The 25,446-nt window shown below is 36.4% G+C and overlaps 2 protein-coding genes across 4 annotated transcripts in view; one reads left to right on the top strand and one right to left on the bottom strand.

Annotated features, from left to right (window-relative positions):
• The window catches only part of rapgef3 (Rap guanine nucleotide exchange factor (GEF) 3), a 39,818-nt gene extending 21,834 nt beyond the window's left edge, over positions 1–17,984 (bottom strand). Inside the window, exons 1-3 of one of the 3 annotated variants that reach the window (XM_079850146.1) lie at positions 17,824–17,984; positions 11,405–11,475; positions 2,928–2,972 (exon numbers count right to left, since the gene is read on the bottom strand). In XM_079850146.1, coding sequence (XP_079706272.1) covers positions 2,928–2,972; positions 11,405–11,475; positions 17,824–17,845 — 138 coding nt within the window. In that variant the 5' untranslated portion in view covers positions 17,846–17,984. Of the gene's footprint in view, positions 1–2,927; positions 2,973–8,796; positions 9,102–11,404; positions 11,476–14,540; positions 14,581–17,823 lie in introns of those variants that run through there. The other 2 variants (XM_079850148.1, XM_079850147.1) reach the window with 2 other exon arrangements.
• A 1,796-nt stretch (positions 17,985–19,780) lies between these two features.
• On the top strand, positions 19,781–22,975 carry slc48a1a (solute carrier family 48 member 1a). Its single transcript, XM_079850144.1, has 3 exons — positions 19,781–20,016; positions 20,729–20,896; positions 21,008–22,975. The coding sequence occupies exons 1-3, from the start codon at positions 19,887–19,889 to the stop codon at positions 21,142–21,144; spliced, it is 435 nt and encodes a 144-aa protein (XP_079706270.1). The 5' UTR covers positions 19,781–19,886; the 3' UTR covers positions 21,145–22,975.
• Positions 22,976–25,446: the final 2,471 nt, after the last annotated feature.

Below are 25,446 nucleotides of genomic sequence, written 5' to 3'. Positions count from 1 at the left end.
TAAGGTGTTCTGCTTACAGGCCCAAGTCAAAAGAAACCCAACCCTCAAATGGTCTTCAGAAATGTCTCAGGTTCCTCATTTAATGTAAATCTACAATAAACCCTCATTTAGAAAACCCTACTTATTGTCCTAAGTATGAACGATAATAACAGCGATGCTTGCCTTAAAAAGCCCAACTAATAACAGAAAAGATCAGAGGACTCAGATGAATACAGCTTTCCTTGTTCTCTTTCGGTTCAGAGAAACACACTCCAGGAATCACTTGTGCCCACAAAACAAAAACAAAAAAAAACACTCCAGGACCTGAGAGCATTCCACAGATGAAACGTCCTTCCAGAGCCCTGATAAACCACATTCAAATCCTTGGCAATATTGCCTTTTCTCCCATTGGACACAACCAATACCTAAAATATCCAAGCCCAGATGTCTGCTTAAAATCATCTACTGAAAAACAAACGGCAAGCTCAGGTTTATACATTTTTCCCCTTTTGTGTTCAATACAGAATCACACAAGTGAAGAACACAGAGGTGTGCGCAAAGAGAATAGGTGTTTATGGTAATTAAGTGCATGCTTTCAAGTCACAAAACAGACTCATTTGAGGGTTAAAATGGGTTAGGCAGCTGCTCATAAGATAAGCTGCATAAAAACAATAGCTTTTCAGATGTACCCTCAAGTAAGTCTCACTTATCACTGGCTATACTTTAAGGAATGATAGATAAGCCCGAATGAACTAAGGTAGGGTTTGGGTGTAGCGTAAAGAAGGGTTTAGCCTCTGGACCTTACATGGAATTTGTTTGAGATCTCAAAAATGTCTGAAAATATGCTCAGATATGTTAAGATATCAAAGTCGGCAAACAAAAGTCAAAGGATTTAATTAGAACTCAAACATTTCTCATCAAATTCTTCAAACGATAAAAATCATCTGAGCTCTCTCAACAACCGTTTCATTTGGTTTTATATATCTCCTATGAAAAACACGACGAAGTTGATACTCACATGAAGTTGATACTGAGCTACTGACCTAGTTTATCAAGATTTTGAAGATGTACTGTATTCGAGATAGGCAGAGCCAGTACAACAACATATTTACAGTGGCTTCCTCCCTCAGGGCCTCACATGATGATACTGAAGAGACATGTATCATATGAGCAGAGAGAAGTGAACCGTCTGGGGTAATGAAATAGCTGTGAAGGATCAGTAAAATATGTATGCAATCATACTACTTTACTTTTAAATTGAGTTTGAAAACATTACATATGCATTATAATTGCACAAAATATTGTAAATTAAGGCTTGAAACAGGCATTCCATTTGCAGTCCACTTGAAATGAAATGACAGACCTGTGTTTTGATCACCATCATAGGAGTAATTGTGGTGGTTTGTCAAAAACAGCAACAAAATGGGTTTAAAATGAAACTATTTTATCTATTTATTGTGGCCTCACACATTCTGGAGGAATGCTGTGACATATGGGTGAGTAGGGAAGGAAAAATTGCTCCACAAGATGTTTAATATATTTTGCATGTTGTGTTTAAAGCCATATTTAGAGTTTTGTCAGCCCTTTTATAGCCTTAACAAAATTGTACAGAGCGCCACCCCCTACAATCTCTGTGAGCATGATATTATAAACACACAGAGGTCAGAGGTGTGAAGATAAAAGCATGCTTTCTGTTAATTAAAGAGATATAGTATCCACACATCCCTATGAACACACTGGAACATAGAGCTTATTTAAAGAGATAGATCACCTAAAAATTCCATTACCATTTAGCTCTGTGTAAGTCTAAAAGTATTTTAAAAATGATCCATATATGACTAATGCAACTTCAATGTTCCTCATAAAGCTATCATTTGGCTTCAGAAGACATGGATTATAGTGAATGAGTTATATGGCCTGCTTTTACCATATTTTTGTGGTGCTTTTGTCTACTCTTTGAAGTTTCAGTCTCCATTTATTGTAAATGCATGAAAAATGTTTTAAAATGATCCTTTTGTGTTCCACTGAAGAAAGTCAAATGGTTTGGAACGACATGAGGGTGACTAAAGGGGGTCGCACACCGGACGCGCAGCTCAGCGCCGCGCCGCGCCACGTCTAGGACAACTCTCACCTGAAAATCCGATAACATCAGCAATTTTCTGATTTCTGTAAATAAATATAAAACTAAATGTATATTGCAGCACAGGGTGAAGTCTGTATATACATTAACTACGATTTGAGACACATAAATGTAAATTTAATATAAAACTATGTAAATGGCGCTCTGTGGCGCGGCAGGATTTTGAACACGGTCCTAAGCCGTTGCTGGGCGCCGCGGACAGACGCCGCCGGTGTGTGTACTCTCATAGAGAATAATGTGTTCGAATTTAAAAGACGTGGCGCTGCGCGGCGCTGCGCTGAGCTGCGCTTCCGGTGTGCGACCCCCTTAAGGGTACATTTACATGACAGCAATGTACTAAAAATGGAAATATTTGCATTTACGTACAGGCGACAGCGTTGTAGAAACGATCTCCGTTCACACAGATCCGTGAAAACTATTAAAAACGCTGTATTATGCTGTCAGGCCAGTAGTTATCAAAGTCAATTTGAAAAGAAACACTACGTGCCTATAGACTGAACACGTAATACGCACGCAAAGTCACCGTTTTCACAAATTCACGTTTTTGCAGTTTACACTGAGACAATAACCATATCATTTTCAAAAACTTGCACTTTGAAAGGCCTTTTCAAAAGTTTGCATTTGCCCCCCCAAAATGGTGTTGTTGTGTAAATGAATGGCCATAAAAAGTTTTCAGTTTTTACTAGTTGTAACAGTGTCGTGTAAACGGCCCCTAAGTAATAACAAAAAATATATTTTTGGGTGAGCTCTCCCTTTAAGGCTTGTTAACGTATACTAAACCCAGGCCGCTGTTCAAAGACCGTCATACCTGTTTGATGGTGTCTTGTGTATCCACAGCTTCTGGCAGAGGTGTCTGTGAGGAGAAAAACAGAGAGAGAAAAAGTGTTAAAGATAAGAGTTGACACTGCAGTGCAGACTACAGCGTTGTGGCGGCCTATTTTGCACAGACAAGCACCAGTCACAACATGTCAAAATCTAGTTTCAAAGTATTATAGAGGTTATTAAATCAATCTGCCACTGGCAAAATGCCATTTTGTCCCTCATGTACAGCGTCAAAAATATTAAAACACGGAGTAAAGAATGTCAGAAGACATGCCATGCTAATGCCGTCATGTATGGTATTTGACACTAGCCCTGCACATGATCTTTGCCACCTGCCTCCCTCTCAGCAAGACTAATTAACAGCAATAATGTAATTAAGGTTCACACAAGAATTCAAGAGGAATGTTTGGCTCTATAAGTTTGTGATGTGGAGGAAGGACAGAAGTTGAGCCTTTGTCTTTACAATACAACTTGCTTGACTGAGTGTTGTGCAAAATGCAAAACATTAAACAATGGGGTAGATAAGGGCATTATTTTACACTATAGAAGACTAATTAAATACGGCTAATTTGCATTTTGTGGAAATATTAAACATTTAAAAATTAAATAAAAATATTTTATAATACAATGTTTGCAAGTAATATAAAAATAATATCCTATTATGTATATGTGACCCTGGATCACAAAACATTTATTTTTGTGAGTGAATGCAGCACAATCACGAACATAAATGGACAACTTTAAAGTCGATTTTCTCAATGTTTCAATATTTTTGCACCCTCAGATTCCAGATTTTCAAATAGTTATATCTCGGCCAAATATGGCCAAAAAATATCTCGGCCAAAAATTCAATTTGTAAAAATTCTCAAAATCTCAAATCTCAACAAACTGACCCATGTGACTGGTTTTGTGGTCCAAAGTCACATATATTAATAACTAAATGTCTCAATTATATATATATAAAATATCAGTGTGTATTCATCAGAACTGTGTAATGTCTGGTCAATAATGTATTACTTTAGGACTGTCAGACAAACGACAATGACAATGCTGCTATACAAGACTCATAATGACAATTTTCATTTCTGCAAGAACTGTTCCTTTAATGCCCATTATGTCATTGAAAATACAAGTCACTGAAATGACACTTTAAAAAGAGGACGGACACATTCGAGTGATTTCAACCAGCTGAACTGGACCACATCCTTGAGAATGAACAGGTTGTAATCATGCATATCTGATGGGATTCCTGCTCAAGAGGCACTCTTGAGTTTTTGGTTCTGTGTCCAGCTATTAACTAACAACAGTCGCCATCAGCTCTGATCTCTGTCTGCAATCAAGAGGCAAGAAAAGCGTCTCTCTCCTTTACATGATGAAATTAGAGCATCAATACTGAAGAGAGAATTATGGATGAACTGCGTTTAAATATTTATTGTTAAGCTGTTAACCACTATTGATTTAGATGGCCAGATGCATTTTAGCTATTGATTCTGAAATGATCTGACCTATAGGGTTATCTCTGGATAATGCATCATATCTAGGGTTGCAAAGGGGCGGAAAATTTCCGGTAAATTTCCATGGGAAGTTAAGCTGGGGAATTTTGGAAATATTCATTACCACGGCAACCGCTTGCGCGTCCACTCTGAAAGTAACTGTACACATAAGAGACGGGTAGATACATTATTTAAGGTTATTTCTATTCGTTAGAATATTGATATATGAACTTGTTGTCAAGTAAACCCCGTTGCGAGCATGTGCGTCTCTCTAAACTTTCAGTGTGCTGCACTGCTCTAGTTGACTTCTGCGCCTTCCCCCCCGAAAATATCACGTTCATTTTGAAAACGTAATTCCTTTTGTGGATCCTCTTGGTCTTTCTTCATGTTTCTTTGACAAATATCAGTGTCTCAGTCTCACGCACGCTGCACGCGAGTTAACCACGCCTACTTATTTACATGTTGCGGTATACACGGAATAAAAAAATCTGTTACGGTTGACATTTTCTTCCACGGTAACGATATATACCGTCATACCGCCCAGCCCTACTTAGTTATGTGGTAAATAAAGTTATGCTAGCTTATTTAGCATCTAACTTATCAGCTTGCTATCTACTAGATGAATACATTTGTACGTGATATTTGCAATTTAAACATTTAATAAATATATTTCCCCATAATATCATCAAAACTTTGTTTAGTCCACAGGCTCAAATGTGTGCCTTCAATAGTCTTGTGCTTTGGGCTTCTGTACATGTGATGTAGGCATGCACAGTGCCAGTAGGGGGTGTGGTCTCAATAGCCATGCAGTAAGCAGTGTGCTATGTGCATGTGATTGAGGAATAGCATGGATATTCAAGTGTATTTGAATGGCATCTGTTTGTTTTAGTCAAGATTATGCTAAAATATACTTTCCTCAACTATATTTAAGTTCCCTATGAAGAGCCAACCCTCAACTTTGAAAATTCCCAGTTTATTCCCGTTTATTCCCATAAATTCCTGTTAATTCCCTTAAATTCCCATTAATTCCCATGGAAAGTTTCCATCTTTGAAAATTCCCATAATTTTGCAACCCTAATCATATCATATTTCATTGTACAGGTGGATAACCAAGAGGACCACATGGATTCTGCGTGCCACAGAATTGGCATGTCATTCACAATGCCATAAACACCTCATGCTCTTTCCATGCAAGTTTATTAAAAATTCCGTCCAAACAATTTTATTTTGCTATCAGCTATCAACCAGAGTGTAGTATTCTCAGCTCTGTTTAACTGTCAAAACCTCACTATTGCATATGTTAAGTATTGTATGGACAAATTTTACTATCTGCCTAAAACCTTGACACATTTGGAAAGAACCAAATCATATACCATTAATGACCAATGCAATTATTACATAAAAAAAAAGGAAAAAAAAGAAAGAATCACGAATGAAACTGAGCCGTTTTAGCCTGGTTATTTTATGATACCATTGTTGTCAGATTTTATCTCTGATTTGAAATGTTACTGAAATGCAAGCTTGGAGATTTCAGTCTTATACAAACAGACGCGAGCTGTACTTGCGCGACTAGAAAATAGCTGCAGGGGGCATTATCATGATGTCCAGGTGAACCGACTTGAACTACCAGTTGAGATGCTGCAAGCATTCTAGACTTCAGACAAAGAGAAAATCTCCACAGTCTTGAACTGCCCAAATTCCACCTGATTCCCTTCTGCTCATATGGCAGAGAGTCCATAACTCTGTTTTTATGAGGCATTGTCAGCCTCTGTTCCCATGGCAGGTGTTACTCAGCATCAGCTGACTAATTCTGTGAAGCATTAAGAAGCATATCCTGCTCTTTATGGGCTTGCCCTGATAATGTATCTTTATAGGTTTTGTGAAAACTAATCTTTTTGCTTTCTCCTGCTTGAAAGGTCGCTTACAATTACAATGGCTCATGGTTATTATGATAATACTTAAGGCGTTCTCCTTTCTTGCTCTGTTCGGGATAGTTCTATCATGATTTAGTAACGCTAATGTCATTCAAAACCAATAGGATTCCACTAAACAAGACCAGTTTGAGCTAAACATCACCTTTGGTGTTCCACAGAGGAAAGTCATCCATGCGGGTTTGGAACGACATTCGGGTGAGTAAATGATTTTTGACTATTCTTATAAGCACTACACTACACCACACCACGCAGGGAGGTAATACAGAAGACGCCTACAGAAAACGCATCAGCTTTGAGTCAACAGTGCCAACATTTAAGGCCGATGTATCATTTCTCAAAAAGATCTTATGAGGATAAGCTGATTTGTTTTTTTGTTTTTTTTCCCTCAGCATTTTCCCTGCTTGGTTTCCCTTTCAACTGCAGCAATAGACAGTAAAAATGGTTGGATGATCCTCAGGTGGTCAGGTTCACTGCATCCTCATGCTTGATTTACCTTTGCATAAGGTTAGCCAGCGTGGAGATCTCTGTTGACTGAGTAAACTGTGTAGAGTGAAACTACAGCCGGTACGATCACATGCTCCGGTACGAGAGGGAAATTACACAAAGATATTGACTCTATGTCTAATGACGGTGCTGGGAAGTGTCTGAGATCACCTGATCGTCAAATCCTATTGACAAGTGCCTTCATTTCCTAGATAGATAGATAGATAGATAGATAGATAGATAGATAGATAGATAGATACACTCTAAAAAACGCAGGGTTGTTTTAACCCAAATGTGGGTTAAATATGGACAAACCAAAATGTCATTTAAAAGGTGAACCCAACGGCTGGGTTTGTCCATATTTGACCCAAATTTGGGTTAAAACAACCCTGCATTTTTTTTTGAGTGTATCATTGCTGTCAGACATGCATTTAATTTGCTTTACATTATCCAAAGTCTTATAAGATTTAGATAAAATGACTGCATCTCAAGCTTCATGGCAGTAAAAACAAATCATAAATAAATTAAATACGACTTGCCATTTATCTTAGAAACTCTTATAAGAACCCTACTTATGTGGTCGACACAAATATATCATAGTATGATGAATGCAGGATGGTCTTAGACAGATGTTTCAGGCTGAGGTTCGGTGGTTTTCAATTAAACTCTGGGACAAAATATACTACAAAAATTTCAGGTAGGACAAAAAACCCCATTCCAACCCTGATGGAGTGCAGACCGTGGCACATTGACATAACACATTCTCTTTAAATGAGCCTCTTTATCTCTTTCTTAGGGGGTCCTTGTGCAATGTGAGGTATTTCATCCTGAGTCACGACCCTTATTGCTGGAATGTATAGGACAGGGACATTTGGGTCTCGACATAAAAGACCACTGCTCCACGACAACTAACAATCATCAGTGCAGAAACAGTTTCCTGATTGGAGCATCTGTTTAAAGTGCATTTGAATAAGTATGAAAGTGTATGTTCAAGTAAATAGTGTTTAATATGGAAATGGGAAATCACCCGTAAGGTTTACACAGTGCCCTATGTTTCCTGATCTCGTGTTTTGAGTATTTTCTTTTTGATATTGACATGAAAGCCAAATGATCAAAACCAGAAATGAATGTAATCTAAAAGAGAGTCTTTTTGAATTTAGATCCTTCATTTTGGGAAAACATGCTCATTATAAGAGAATTACTCTGTAGTTCACTAAAGTTCACTATTGTTCACTAAGGTCTATACTGGTGTGGGTCTTCCTGTGCACATTCTTTTCCAAACCGTAAGGGAACAAACCTTAAGATGGACAATGAACAATACGCTATAAATAACTCATCCTTGATTAACCCTTTAACAACATGTAAACACAAAAACATATACAACAAAAATTAAAAGCTCCGGCTGTTTGGGGTCATGTTCAATGTCTGGGGGACTCTAAGTGTCTCTGGATTTACATCATTTGGCATTGAGTTTCAATGCCATTAACACTTCACACATCCTGATACACAATGCACTTTATTATATGGAGCTATGAGAAAATTGCACCATAACATTCAAAAATAGAATATTTTTTGAGTTATTTCAAGAAAAGGGTGCCTTTTGTGAATATGTGTAAACGATGAAAAGCAGACACCTAATATTTTCTAATGTAGCCTATTATAAACTTTTTTTTTTTTAAATAACTTTAAATAACGATAACTTTTGGCATTTTAAATCAAAATTGAAAGGTTTTTAAAGCAACATATTCTCACACTATAATTGATTAACATTTAAAAATTATTTGAAAGAATGTTTCAAATCGTTTCAAACCTTTTCAAACAAGCACATATTTCGTTGAATAACCAGATAATAGCCTAGAAGTTTTCATAACCCCCCCCCCCTCTCTCTCTCTCTCTTGAATAACAATTCTGCATGTTTATTATTATTTATTATATGCCCACTTACCCAGCTGATTCCCCGGATCTGAGGTGTTTTTTCATTGGAACAGCGATCGGGAAAGATTCGGTAATTACAACTCCGAAAGAGATGCATGTTTCAGTCAAGTCCGATGTCTCACAAATTATTTTACTTAGAGATCATCTGTTGCAGCAACACATGGCGAAAACTACATCTCCAATAAGGATTTGACAGTCCCTGCTTAAAGACAACCCGACCTCCACGCTGCATTCCTACGTGCGTGTGAGTCCAGGCTGCGAGTGCGAATGCCATTAAAAAACCTGCTGTTCGCTGTCAGAGACGAGCCTGCGCGCTCCCGCTCCCGCTCCCGCCCCTGTCACGGCGCGCGCCTCATACTTCACTAAACTAATCAGCGTACGCTTTGATTTCCGCAGGTGTTTGTTTACATCAAAATGTATCTAACGAACTTTACTATCGTATATATAGTCTTTTGTTTTCGCTTGGTGTTTATTCTTTGGTTGAAATAATCATGGAAAAAGTTCCTAATGACATTCACTTCGTGGGAAATGTGGGTACACTTCTAAATGCGAATTTTGTCATTGTTTTGGAGCACACTAGCTTATAGATAACAGTAAGGTTAACATATGCATACTAAAAGCCCCAAAACTTCTTTAACTAAAACCATTAAATACATTTTGTTACATGAAATAAATGTAGGCCTAATGTTAACTTTTAAACATATGATGAAATATAAACTTATTTTATTTCAGCTAGTTTCCATGGCAACATTTCTTGTTTTCATGTAGTTTATGTACTAAAATAATTAAAAATTCTATATATAGGGTTAAAAACACAAACTAATAAAAATGTCAAAAACACAATAAATTGCTACAACTTTAACTAAAATTAAATAAGAATAAAATAAAATAAAGTCAAAATCAAAATACTAATAAAAAATGTAACAATAGTAGCCTATCTAAATGATGCTAAAATAACAATGTATTGAATATGGTTGTACCATAGTCGTTACAGTGACTAAATATAATATTTAAAACATGGAAACTGTACGCTTGCATATAATGCTTAACAGATCAGTAAATTATGTACATTCAAATATGAATGTGAACTATACACTCAGAAAAAAGGGTACAAAAGCTGTCACTGGGGCAGCACCCTTTCAAAAGGTACTAATATGTAGCCTTAAAGGGATAGTTCACTTTGAAATTAAATGTTGGTATGTTTAGCTTACCTCAAGGGCATCCAAGATGTAGGTGTCTTTGTTTCCGCAGTAGTTTCAATTTTTATATTTTTAAGTCAAACCGTTCTTGTCTGTCAGTCATACAATGCAGGTCTATGGTCACCACCTCAAAGAGCATGCACAGAGAAGTCCAAATTAAACAATTCCCCATCGGAAGTACATTGATGGACTAAGACACAAAACGAGCGGTTTGTGTGAGAAAACGAACAGTATTTATATCGTTTTTATCTCTACACAACCACGTCCAAGTGATCTGAGGGCGCGCGCGCTTCCTGGTGTGTGACGTGTGCGCGCGTTCTGGCTAAGTCTGCGTAAGCGCCGGAAAGTGTACAAGAGGTAAAAACGATATAAATACTGTTCGTTTTCTCACACAAACAGCTCGTTTCGTGTCTTAGGCCATCAATGTGTACTTACGATGGGGAATTGTTTAATTTGGACGATGGGGAATTGTTTTAATTTGGACTCTGTGCATGCTCTTTGAGACCGTGACCATAGACCTGCATGATATGACAGTCAGACAAGAACGGTTTGACCTAAAAATATCAAAATTGAAACTACTGCGGAAACAAAGACACCTACATCTTGGATGCCCTTGAGGTAAGCTAAAACATACCAAAATTTAATTTCAAAGTGAACTATCCCTTTAAGGGGTAAATAAGGTACTAAGACTGTGACAGCTTTCATATTTTTCATATTGTACAGACTGTACATTAAAATATACAAAATACATATCTAAACATTTGATTGTGCATGAATGAATAATCTCTTAAGCATAATAAAATGTCTGGACATTATAGCAATAAACATTTTAAGAGACAGAAAAGAAGATTATGAAGTGGAACAAAACACAGCTTTCCATTTACGTAGTCTCATAGACTGAAGGATTATTCCGTCTGCATCCAGATATGTAGAACTTAGCATTACAGACCTCTGCATCAAGCAGTGAAAGAAACGCTAGAGCAGGAAAAATAATGCGTTTGACTCAATAACACACTCTGTCTCTCCTTCAGCTCTCTTATCTGTGTGTTCCAGCTGCATGATAAACCTTGAGGGGTTGAGGATCAGGGGGCGTGTCCATAACCCACCTTACTTACTGATGCAGGTGCCAAGGTTGGAGTGAAACAGTTAATTAAAAGTTAACTGTAGCACTAGATTTCCCAGCTTTGCTTAAAATCCTTTTGAGATTTGAACACACTTCCCCCTTTTCAAAATAAGTTTTGAATGTTTACAATGTAGCAAAATGGGGTTGCTGTGTTGATTTAGAGTTGGTGCATGAGATAACCATGAATTATCCCAATACAAAGTAAAAAAGCAATTCATAGTTGAGTTTATGTTTTATAAAGATACTCTGACCCCACATAAGACACATACACTAAGTTAGAAATCTTTATTCTGTACCTGTTCCAGGGACGAGCGTAGAGACGACCGGAAGATTGTGTCTGCCGAACACATGACTGCTGCTGGAGCCTCTGAGGAGACACAAGTAAAGAAAGAAAGGAAGTCAGTGCTGTTTGATTCAATCTGCTCTCCTTTTACTGTTACATCATGTTATATCTCAGGCTTATGATTTGTGAGATCTCATGACTCCCACAAAACCCAGTGGATGGATATTGTGAACTCTGATGGAAAGTATTTGCTTACTGTTTATTGTAAGTTGTTCCCAAATATAGAAACTCTAGCTCTGTTCCAAAATCTATTGCACTGTCTAGCAACTGCATCCTAACTGAAAAGAAACATCATACAGTAACTGCATGTGCAGCAACACCCTGACACATGCATCCCAAATAATAACATGTAAAATGCATTACAAAAATAACTATATATTTGGAGCAATGCTGCAATGCCAAAATATTAAGGATTATAAGGATTGAAACAGCACTTATACTAAACCAGGTGTCCAAGACTAAAGATTTGTATTAAAGGGGTGGTTGATTATGATTTCACTTTTTTAACTTTAGTTAGTGTGTAATGTTTCTGTTTGAGCATAAACAACATCTGCAAAGTTACAACGCTCAAAGTTCAAAGCAAAGGGAGATATTTTCTTTTAAAGAAATCGTTTTTTAAGGACTACAACAAACGGCTGGTTAGGACTACACAACATTCCACTCGGGTTAGTGACATCACTAACTCTAAAATTTACATAAACCCCGCCCCCGGGAACGTGATTTATAGATTATCAAGACAGAATATGCTAATCAATGACTAGAAGATAACGACACATAAGCTACATAAATTCCCTAACTAACCATTCAGAAATGGTGTTGTCACTTCTTCTCGCGTCTCTCCATCTTTCTGACTCCGGTTTGAACATAAAAAGGCTAAACGTTTTGAAATTTTCAAAAAAGGACACAAGCTCTTGAAGCTCCGCCCTCTGCGCGGGGAGCAGCAGCTCATTTGCATTTAAAGGGACAGACACAAAAACGGTGCGTTTTTCCTCACCCTTAAAAAGTGACAATTTTAACATGCTATATAAAAATATCTGTGGGGTATTTTGAGCTAAAACTTCACATAGGCCTACACACTCTGGGGACATCAGAGACTTATTTTACATCTTGTGAAAAGCGCATTATACCACCCCTTTAATACAAAATGTATTACTTTTTTGAGGAATGAGTGTCATTCACTTCAATAAGCATCATCCCAACGTGGGCAATACTGTACGTCCTCCCTATACCCACAGGTCACGTTGGGGGCGATCTTAAACCTGTCCCAGTCTGAGCATGCCCATGTGGCTGGAGGTCAGGGAACATTACATAATATTTGTTTAGACCCCGGCTATTGTTTCAGGAGTATCTTCCCTTCCTGGAGAAGTGAAATATAACAACACAGAGTCACTAGACTGTTTTTGGGAGTTTTTCAGTTCCACTCCTCAATCCAAAATAGTGGAATACCAGTATGTTGCTGCTATTTTTCATATGCATGTTAATTGGGCATTACAATGATATGTGAAGCTTTGGAGAAACACACACAGCAACAGAAAAGTTGTGTGTTAGGTCTCACAGTTTTTGCGCTAAATTAGTTCGGAACATTGGTTTAACACTAACCGCTTTAATTATGTGATAATGTGTTATGCTAAACTCCTGGCTGTGAGTAATGAATGATTATGTGTGATATGTTGTAACGTAATGTAATGAGTGGTTGCAAAGATTCCTTGAATTAGCACAGTTTTTGGAAGCTTGTCCCTGTTCTACCTTCCAAGAGGGCCTCAAAATATTTCTCAACTGTTGCCCTGAGTAATATTATCTCTGTCTGGCAGCACTGCACAAACAGACCCACAAAACCAACATCTTTCTCCAAAACTGCTGGAGCTAAAGCAGTCGGTGTTTCAACATGAGCTTGACAAAGTTGTGTGAGATGTAAGTATATTGCACATTCCATGAATGGTACATTTTGATGTTCTATGACTAAAAAGAATTAGAGGCTCAAATCCTATTACATTAACCTGCCATGAAAAGTGGTTTGTTTTAAACATTAAATATCTGTACTTTTTTTTTTTAAATATGTTTTGCATGGACACGTCAAGCGTTAAAATCATGCCAAACATGATTTTGACACAATTTGTTTAACTGATGTTAAATGTCATAAAACATGTTTAATGACTGACTAATTAACAAGAATTTAGGTAGCACTTTATTTTACAGTCCTGTTCCCCATGTACATGTACTTATTATTACAATAACTGGGGAATAACTAGCTACTAACCCTGAACTTACCCCTAAACCTAACCCATCTAGTTACCTTATATTAACCAGTACTTTATAGGTAAGTACACTGTAAGTGTGTGCAAGTATTGAAAAAAAAGTGCAACCAAAATTTAATATTTAGTTAAAATTGTCCCATATTTTGCTTCCTACCTTGATTTGTAAAAGTAAACTTGTTTAAGAATATAATATTGATTTTGCATATGAATATAAGTAACCTCATTTTGACCTTTATTTACAGCATGACCAGAAGGCAAGTACATTCCATTCCATTCAAATTCACTTCATTCCATTTAATATTTTTTTGACAAATATTTTCTAAGTCAATCAACAAGTCATTTGTCAAGCTCAACCATTCAATCATGCTACATGCTATTAAAAAATATACACATTTCTTTAATTTACAGGACATATAGATAAACCCCAAACTAAATCCATCCAGATTTGAAACATTTAGTAAAATATTGATTTATTTTTAAATCAGGGTTTTAAATGTCCTGAATTTTGGCAACATGATTGTAAAAATTTCAAACCTCATATAAATGAAATAAGCATGAAAACATGCAGCCGCTTATATAATATTAGTTTGACCTCGTCAGGTTGGTGATCAGGATTCAATCAGGTTTAAGTACCTCCTTTTAATTACTTTAGTATTATTATTTTGAGTGTCAAGCCATATTTTGTACCATTTGTGGAAAGTGCTATACAAGTACTCATTTGTGCACTCAAGTAAAAAACTCATCGCTATGTGAACTGATGTTAACACACTCTCACAACACTGATCATGAGTTCTAGGCATCCACTTCAACAGAACAGTATCAGATTTGTCTTACCGAATCTGTTTTTCTTCTTAGCAGACAAGATCTGTTTAAAGAACGAAAACATACTGGCATGTACTGTATATCCTCCATGTACTTCTCACTTCACAGCAACTATAAATGAAAGTAAGACGACCCACAATCGCTCCTTTTAACTGTGCGCCTGACTATTTCTCTGCATATTTCAAAGTGTATTTCTGCATGTTTGTGTGTGTGTGTCAGTGGTTGCCTATGACAGGACTCAGAAATCCAGTTCTCCTGCATGTGACCCTCACATGGCACTTGAACGTGGTAGTTTGTATCTGATAAAGAGTTAAAGAGAGATAAAGAGTTTTAACTCAGATCAGATAGAAAGAGACACTTTGTCTGCCATTGTTTTAGAGGGTCAAAATGTGTTTGTGTGCAGTGGAGATGTAAAGATGTGGATGCCTTTTCTAAATATAGTTGCTGCGTTGAGAACGAAATATATTTTAGATCTAGATCAACTCACATAGTACTTGAAGACAATAGGCTATTGACACTTAGACAGGACAGCTGAAACAGAAGAAACATTTTTTCGCTGTTTGAGCTGACCGTGATGTTAAATATTTTATTGACATTTTTGCTGTTTTCATGTATCGTGTCTTATTTTTTTGTAATGTCTTGGCCAGGACTCTTGTAAAAGACATTTTAAATATCGATAGTTTTTATTTTCCTGGTAAAACACTCTTAAATATAAAGGTTCAGAAAGGCGATGCCATAAAAGAACCATTATTTTCACAGCAACGCCATATAGAAGAACCGTTTTTGATTCCCTAACCTTTCAGTGAACAATAATATTTGAATAATCCAAAGAAGCTTTTTTTCCACTATAAAGGTTCCATGGAAGTTTATGGAACCATAGATGCCAATAAAGACCCTTTATTTTTAAGAGTGAATAAAGGTTAAATATAGGCTATCTATTTTAAATTCAAATTACATTTATTTCCATAGGCCTATGTATTTTATCTTAAATATACATTTAATGTATATTTATTTTATTATAAAAGTTCAATAATCTATTCAATTATTACATTAATATTAATACTTTGTAATCTATATTTATTATTATTACAAATATATTTAAATACATATTGTTTTAAAATGATATTTTAATATATTTTAATGTGTGATTGAAAATTTGAAAATAACATTAATCCAGATAATCAATTTGAGGTTTTATTATTGTTGGTAGCATAAAAGGTTTTAAAAATTAAGGGGGTTAGGGGTTCGTTCAAATCAATAACCAAAAGAATAAGGAATAGTGATGCTTGCTTGAACAAGAACTTAGTGTGCCCTCTAGTGTGTGTTTATAGCTAGTACATTTTACACACTTGATAAATAGGAGCTAATTTTGTGAAGATGTTTTACAGAATGTCTTAAGAGTCTTAGTATTCTATATTTCCATGAAACACCCCACCCAGAATACGCACACACAGCTAGTTTTAACTGGCAGACCAGTACTAGCCTACAAATATAGAACCTTTCCCATCACAGAGAGTAAGAAAGCACACAGTTCCTATGGGAAAGGGTGTAGGTCTTCCTGCAACAAATCACAGCCTTTCGTAATCTGTCATCAGCTCCCTGTAGACACAATTTTAAAAAATGAAACAAAAATCACACACAATAATGTCCTGCACACTGGAATCTGGAGCTTCGCACATCATGTGCATGAAGTTTCGGTTTCTTGCCCATCCATCCGTAGTTCCAGAACACTGTGTGATTTTACATGCTCATAAATCCTGTCATTCCAAATCAGCCTTTCCTTCCCATACCAGCTCAGCGCCCATGGAGGAAGGAAATATTGTTTATATTGGAACTCCAGTGATATATGAAGCGATGAAAGCATTGGGAGGGAGATGGAGAAAAGACAGAGAGATGTTTTAACTGCACACCTTCTCCCCCGGCCACATCGTGTTGCTTCCTGTGAGCTATTTGGGGGCTTCTGCAAGTTCACAGCTCTCTCTCTCTCTCTCTCTCTCTCTCTCTCTCTCTCTCTCTCTCTCTCTCTCTCTCTCTCTCTCTCTCTCTCTCTCTCTCTCCCTCTCTCACTCTCTCTCTCTCTCTCTCTCTCTCTCTCTCTCTCTCTCTCTCTCTCTCTCTCTCGCTCTCTCGTGCCCACCTGTCACCTACAAGCCGCTCAACTTTCCCAGCATCACAATGAATCACTGACCCACAGAATTTCCGACAGTTGTCTGATTGACTGAAGATCTTTAAATACACATACACGGCAACATTGTAACCAATTTGAGACACAATTTTAGCCACATGTTGTAAAACAGCTACTTTTGGACTGCGGTCTGTTTCATGTTTCAGGATAAATGTAGGCAAATCTGCCTATTTTCTTCTATCAGCACTGTCAAATATTTTGTAGACAGGTACCCGTGTGTCATGTACACCTTTAAATGAACTTTATTCTAAATGTGTTTGAAATTAGTCAAAAACACTGGTAACACTTTAAGGTTTCATTTGTTAACGCATTAACTAACATTAACTAGCGGTTACTCTTTATTTTAGGGACTCTTTTAATATTAATTAACTGTACTTACTATAGAGTTAAGGTTAGGGTTTTGTTTAGGGTTAGTTACCTGTAATCATGCCTAATTTACTGTTATTACTATAGTAAATACATATAATAACGTGTAACTGTCCCCTTAAAATAAGGTGTTACCAAACTAACTATGAGCAATACATTTGTTACAGTATTTATTCATCTTTGTTAACGTTAATAAAAACACAGCTGTTCATTGTTTGTTCATGTTACTTTACGGTGCATTAGTTAATGTTAAAAAAACACAACTTTTGATTTTAAAAATGTATTAATAAATGTTGAAATTAGCATTAAAGATTAAGCACAGTTCATTATTAGTTCATGTTAACTAATGTAGTTAACTAATTAAACCTTACATATAACACTAATCAAAAACTATGATGATCTAATTATTATCTAACTAAAGTCATTTTTCAGGATCAATAAGGTATTAATATCTCCTTACACTCTTAAAAGGGGTCTTTCAAAGCAATTAAGAACCATTTTAGGTTTCCTAAAGAACATTTCAGTAAGTGTGACAATCTGTCTTAGTGTGAAGAACATTTTAATAATCTAAAGAACCCTTTTCCACTATAAAGAATCTTTTGTGCAATGAAAAGGGATGTTAAAGCTTCTTCATGAAACCATCAATGCCAATAAAGAACCTTTATCTAAGAGTGCAAGGTTACACATAATCACAAAGTAAATGTGGTTGCATCTTTCAGTGATATATTTCACAAACACACTTACCTGGTATATCTGATGTGTTCATTTCTCCAAATCCTTGTCCAATATCTTGTCTTTCTTGTCTTTCAGGAGAGCGCCAAATACTAATTTGTCTTGCGATGTATCTGTCTCTGTATGACTTTTTCCTTTCTCTTGATCTTGATATATTTGTGTGTCTCTGTTGCCTGTGAAGCAGACAGAGGAAACCACTGAGTTTTGATTCGCTGAAGCCACGCGGGTTACCGGCTTCCTGCTGCACTCTCATTGGTGACATAAAATTTGGCCTGGTGTTTATTTCACAAAGGTTGACTTAAGAAGGTGTGTCTAGAAGCTCGGTGACACTTGTTGTCTTCCATTTCCTCGAATTAGAATTAAAAGCCATAATATTTCAATTATGAATGGTGACTGGGGGAAATGAGGTCAAAGTACATCTGTGACCCCTTGATTTAGTTCACTTCTGGACTTTCATTCTGTTTACATGTGCATCAGCATCTTCACAAAAATGTTGTGCTCATGGTTAACACTTGAGATTTTGAGAATCTGACTCTGTTCTGTTTCTGTTCTGTTTATACTGTTGGGTCGCACTTTATTTGAACGTATTTGGTAAAATAAGGTACTGTAAAAACATAAGTTTGGGTTTAGGGGTAAGTTCAGGGTTAGTACCTTATTACCCAGTTATCATAATTATAAGTAGTATGTACATGGGGAATAGGACTGTAAAATAAAGTGCTGTGCTGCTAATGAATTAATAATCTCAGTTTTTATATGATCACTTTTTGTTTAATTACTCATTTTTAATTGACTGTGTATTTTAAATATAGTACCTAAAGGCATGTCATTTTGTGTATGCATATGATTGACGGACAATAGAGAGAATGTCGCGAGGGAAAATTTGTGAATGATGTCAGCAGTGATAAATTCTGGGTATAGCATTTCTTCTATTCTGCAATGGAATAATGATGATCACTTCCAGCAGGTTTTATAACCTACTTTTGAATTGAGTTTGTGGCACGATTACTGTCGAGCTCTGAGAATGAGTTTCAGATGAAAACCACTGCAAAGATCAAACTGATTAAAACCACCATCTTCCGTGCTGCACAAACAACGAGAGAATTGTGTAACATTGTCTAATGCAGTGATTTTCAATCTTTAAAGACCCATTGTTCAACACAATTTTCAAATAAAAGTATTTTTGGTATAATTATGAATTATTTTATTTTTTCTAATAAGAAACTGGGAAACAATAGTTATTGAGGAGAAATGAAATAAAGAAATAGTATGTCTCCATTTTATGGTACTGTTTTTTGATGAATTTATTCATTAAATTAATTAAATTAATCATTTGAATAATTTATGTCATCCTTCAGCCCCCTATGGTTCCCTGCCCACCGGTTGAGAAACACTATTGGCTCTAACGCAGCATTTATTGGTAAATTAATACATTTTTTCTACACACTTTTCCTCAGTTTTAGATTATCACCTTTTGTTTGTTTATTCTGCATTAGGCCTAGAAAGAAAATAAAGTTATAGGCTGGCTGTCTTATGCAAAAATAGGTGCATACCACATTTCATAAATATTTTATTATTTTGCAATACTATTTATTTGGCTATTTATTTGGTTATACTGTAATTATCTAAAATAAACAATAAGTATTTAATGAGCATGCATAGCCTGTAAATGTATTTTTCACGAGTAAACATGAAGTTTACACGAGTTCACATTGTGAGTTGCCAATGTTTACTTATGAAATTACAGTAATTATGAGTAAGGAGAACTATTTATACAATTCTAAATGTATTACATAATGTTATGACTCCGTGATATGATATAGCAAATATTTTGTTGGTTTAAATCTTACAGTCTATGGTTTAAATGCATATTTGAATCTAATAAAACGTTTTGTTGAACTACACATCCGGGACTGCGAGGTTGTTGATGGTTGCTTTGGTGATCCGCGGAGCTCTTCCGGGTCTTAAAGTCGTGTTTACGAATAAGCAGCGGTGAGTTGCATAATCCCTCATCGATGGTGTAATCGTTCTGTCCAGCCTCTTCCTACAGCTTTATTGCGGTACTTTATACATCTTTAATGGGTCCAAACAGAATTTACATTAGTGTAGGTTATGCCACATTCGGCATGTTGGTGGGGTTTTCGGCGTTTATCGTGTGGAATGTGGTTTATAAACAACCGTGGACGGCGGCGATGGGCGGATTATCAGGTCTGTAAATAAACTCAAGGCCACAGCCTTCACACGTCCACTGTCAAATATAAAGATTTCACATCGTGTTTCTTTTACTGTCTTGATTTTTAAATCTGGTGTGTGTTCTTGCGGTTCTATGCGGTTGACACGATCTGCTGTCACATTGTGTAAAATAAGTCTGCTGTGGAAGGGTTTGCATTTCCAATATAACAGTTAGATATCACTGGTGATTATATTAACGCATTTATTTATTTAAAAAAAATCTGTCTGCTCTATTCTTAGATTGAGTTTGGAATTAATAACCCATAAATATGCAGATATTTGACCATTTGTACGCAGACAGAGAGACGAATAAAGAAACACAAAGTAGGCTACATGCAGTGCGCTGCAAAAGTCATTGAATAAACAGAAATGTTAAAAAGAATAATATTAATCAACAATATTTAATAATGTATATTTAAGTATTTAACACCAACGAATCAAATAAGCAGTGTTTGTGCACTTGATTTTGTTTTCACTTTTTGAATTTTATTTGAATATTCACTCAAATTGTTATGCTGATATGGATATTATTTATAAAAATGGAAATAGCCAAAAAAATGGTCTGTCTTTTGGGTCCCAACAATTATATTTGCTGAATGTTTTATAACTGGATAAACCTTTGATAGATGGCTAGGTAGATACTTTATTAATCTCATGATGTGCGTATGTTATGTGTTTAAATCCACAGGCGTTCTGGCACTCTGGGCATTGGTCACTCACATTATGTACATTCAGGACTACTGGCGCACATGGCTGAAGGGACTCAAGTTCTTCATGTTTGTTAGTTCTGTCTTCTCCCTCCTGGCTGTTGCTGCTTTTGCCACCTTCATAACTCTAGGCGTTTTAGAAAAGCAGTGTAAGTACCTTCACATGGACAGCTTTGTCGAAATGAAATATTCCCCCACACAAAATCCGTAATAATGGAATAGTGTAATTTGTAATCCGTTCTGTTTGTTTTTGTCTTCAGCATTAACTGACCCCAAGAGCTTCTATCTGTCGGCCGTGTGGAGCTTCATGACTCTTAAATGGGCCTTCCTGCTGGGCATGTACTCCTTCCGTTACCGCCAGGAGTTTGCTGACATCAGCATCCTCAGTGACTTTTGATTGGCTGCTTCAGCTGCAAAGGATTTGTAGTTGCAATCGGTGGCTTCACCTGCCAATGTGGAGATGAAGGATGGATTGATGGTTCTCCTTTTTTAATACCGTCTTAACGGCCTCCTTGCTTTCACGGAAAAGACTCAAATCTCAGCCCCTCCTTCCCCTCAGATCCGGGCCCTGGAGTAAGAAGTTGGTGAATGTCTGTGATCTGCTTCTTTCCTGTCTTTTTGAGTTAACAGGGGGTTTTATATTGACATTGGGTCAAAGCGTTTCGAAGGCAGTGGATACACTAGGATGTGTTCACAGGTAGTTGTTACTTTACTCAGGGCAACTTCTCTACAAATGTCAGATGTGAAGTGATGGCTCCCCTTCACTGTCAGAAAAAATGTGCAAAAGTTGTACATTTAGGGGTGCAAAAACTTGTCACTGAGTCAGTACCCTTAAAGAGACACCTTTGTACCTTATTTACCCCTTAATAAGGATGCAGATTATTGGCAAAGTCCCTTGAAGGCTAGTCATTTCACACGGTGGCCATCTTTGAAGATCACTCACGTGTCCATCCATATACATACATAGATTCCTCATTAGCGGCTGTTTCTGTGGGCCGCTATATGTAAGCCGTCCGCCATATTGGAATGGCCAAAGTCGATCCGTGAACACTCAAGAGAAAGTTGACTGTGGGTCTGCAATCGTAGTTATATGCATATATGAATATCTATATCTGCAAAGGACAGCAGATGTTTTTGCTAAACAAACACAAGACGCAAATGTCAGCTAACATGACATTAAAAAGTTACCATATTTGCCAAGTTACCATAAAAACCTGTAATATTGAGATAATCCATATAAAAACACAAACCAACACATTCTCACCTGTGAAAGGTTATCCCATTTCTTCGGGAATTTTAATCTCAGCAGTTTTTACAAAAACTCATTAGCTGCGTCTGAAAAACAGTAGGCCTATGTCAAAAGAGCCTATGTAGTACATAGTATTCGAAAAGTAGGCAAAAAGTGGACGCTTTACTATCCCGTGAGGCCACAGGAGAGAATTTATGGATGGCAGTGAAGCGACCCAACTGACCCTTGTAGGTCACGTGACAGTAACAACATGGCGGATGTAGTACATCCAAATTTCATTCATAATACCTATATTCATACTATATATAGCATCCTTTTTTTAAAGGGGTGGTTGATTATGATTTCACTTTTCTAACTTAGTTAGTGTGTAAGGTTGCTGTTTGAGCATAAACAACATCTGCAAAGTTACAATGCTCAAAGGTCAAAGCAAAGGAAGATATTTGATTTGAAAGAAATCGTTTTTTAAGGACTACAACAAGCGGCTGGTAGGGACTACACGACATTCCTCCCGGGTTAGTGACATCACTAACCCGAAAATTTACATAAACCCCACCCCCGGGAACATGATTTATAGATTATCAAGACAGAATATGCTAATCAATGACTAGAAGATAGTTAACTCCACATCAGCTGCATAAATTCTTCAACTAACCATTTAGAAACATCCAGTTGCATTCTACATGTTGTCACTTCTTCTTGAGTCTCTCCATCTTTGTCTCTCCAAATTTTCAGTGCGTGTCTTTGTGAGGTAAAAGGACACAAGCTGTTGAAGCTCCGCCCTCTGTGCGGGGAGCAGCAGCTCATTTGCATTTAAAGGAACTGCGTTTTTGCTCACCCTCAAAAAGTGACAGTTTTAACATGCTATATAAAAATATCTGTGGGGTATTTTGAGCTAAAACACCAACCCTTTAATAATCACAAAGTAAATTTAAATGTAGTACCTACTCGGACAGTAGGCGATTTCGGACGCAGCGTTTGATTGCTTACTGTGAGTGACAACAGCATCTGAAATGTTGACTGTTCCAATATGGCGGACATCAATGTGTCTTTGGATGGGTCGAATGTGGCGTATAAGTATACATGTCTATGGTGATTTTGCTATGCGTTTTCTATGTCTATGCGTTTTACCCAAATATTTTTCAAATCTCTGCGGCGAGAAAATATCCCCCGCCTCGTCACGCTGCAGGCTTTCTTAAATTTGCAGTGCTCCCATTGAAAAGAATTGAAAAAATACACTGGCCTTAGGAAACAACACAAATAATATGCAGTCTTTAAGTACTACTGTGAACCCATTTGGGGCAGATATAATATATAAAAAAAGTTGCTTTGAGGGGACTGCTGTTGTGACAAGTTGTTGTAACTGTAAAGGTACAGTTTTATTTGCAGAGCTGTAGGCCATCTAGGAGCTTCAGTCAGCGATGGTGAAATTGACTTTAATGTTGCTATAGATTCCAGACATAGACAGTGTTCTTTATTGTTTGCCGTTTGTCATTGCTTTTTAAATGTTGTTTATACTTAGTTTTATTTATGATTGGAAGTTGAGAATTATTTGTGACTGTGTTCGGAACAGCATACTACCGTACTATTATTTCTACAGTATGTACACTACCATTTAAAATTTTGGGGACGGTAATATGTTTTAAAAAAAATTATGAAAGAAGTCTCTTATGCTGAACAAAGCAGTTAAAGAGTAAAACATATTTTAAAATGTAATTTAATCCTGTGATGCAAAGCTGAATTTTCAGAACCATTACTCCAGTCTTCAGTGTCACATGATCCTTCAGAAATCATTCTTATATGCTGATTTTGTTGCCTTTTTTAGGATTCTTTGATGAATAGAAAGTTCAAAAGAACAGCATTTGTATCAATTTTAAAAACTTTACGATCACTTTTGATCGTTTTAATGCATCCTTGCTGAAGAAGCTGAATGTTTTTTAAAGTACTATAAAAAGTCGAAAAGTATTTAATAATTTCTTACCGACCCCATACTTTTGAACAGTACTGTAAACTATGCTGTCTGAACAACCTACAACATTTGCTAAGAAGTGCAGTATACAACTGCACACGCTGCACAGAATTTCAGACATTTTTAACATCTTGACTCATTATTTGATCAGATTACTAAAAGGCAAGGCATGCAAAAATGAAAATTATGCATTATTTATAACTCGCTCATGTAAGACAATGTAGCATTTCAAGTTGATTATTGCATCATGCCTTCTGTTTCGCATACTATCTTTATATGCATAGTATTGTAAATATTTGGCAGTATGACTAGTATTCCGTTCCCGAACGTTGTGCACGATGCATTATTATTATTATTATGCAGTTCCTCTCTTTTCCACTAGTGGGGGTGATGGGGAAATTGAAGGAAGGACTAACTGGTGCTTAGGCATCTGCAGATATTGTTTTTAGTTACATATAATCACTAAATTGTAGCTGAATTCACAATATTGTTGAATACTAAATATCTGTGTTATGTCATCTGAAATGTTACTTTTTTTTAGAATGTTCTGCCAGAAAAAACAAGTATGTGTTTATTTTTTAAACTCATGTGCTTTGAAAGATGAGTGTTCTGTTCGTCTGTCTGTCTTTTGAGCAGATATTAAGTGTGTATGCTTGAGTCTGATTTTAGATGTTAAGTAGTTTTAATTTAGATGTAAAATTCAGTCATTTATTCACTGTCATGTCATTCAAATCCAAAGTACAGTATTTTATACAGCCCTCATATAGCCTTGTATGAGAAACAGACCAACGTTTAATTTGTTATCCCCTGATTATCTTCTCTGTTGTGTCCAATGAGAGGAAAAAAACATGGTTTTGAACGACATGATGAAGGTGAGTAAATAATTTTTGAACTGACTCTTTATTTAAGTCTTTTGAAAAATAATTCATTTTTTTTAAGAGCCAAAAAGTAACAAAACACGATCACATTGCACTAGGTCACATAGAAATGTTAAATGTATTATTTGTTTAAACAAATAGAAAAGGTCACCTTCAAAACAAACTTTTACAGACCATATTTCACTCTATAGCATGTTTATGAAGCAGTTTTGTATCACGTTTGCTTTTATCCAGATGTATGCAAATTTATCCCTGATTACAGTTAAACTACATGCAGTTTAAAACTTTGCACAGTACGTGTTACATTGGGACATTGGGGATTAAAGTACTGTTTTATTCTCTCCCACAAATCCTATGTGTTGCCTCATTTTTTCACTTTGGAGAGTTCCTGATGTACAAAGTGATCTGAAGCCATGCATTTTGTAGTAGTGATTTTGGTTACACTTCATTTCGATAGTCCACTTTAGGTGTTCTACTAAACTAAAAGTAACTACACGTCAACTAATTTGCAACTACATGAGCTAACTCTTATTAGAGTAAAAGTAGACTGTTAGGTTAAGGTTAGTAGAATAAATTGACTTACTTGGCTGCAAAGTTACTTACAGT

This window comes from Squalius cephalus, assembly GCF_949319135.1.
Source record: "Squalius cephalus genome assembly, chromosome: 18".
In the NCBI taxonomy this organism is placed as follows: domain Eukaryota; kingdom Metazoa; phylum Chordata; class Actinopteri; order Cypriniformes; family Leuciscidae; genus Squalius; species Squalius cephalus.
Note: the sequence above shows the minus strand (reverse complement) of the source record. Positions and strands in the feature narration are given on the sequence as shown.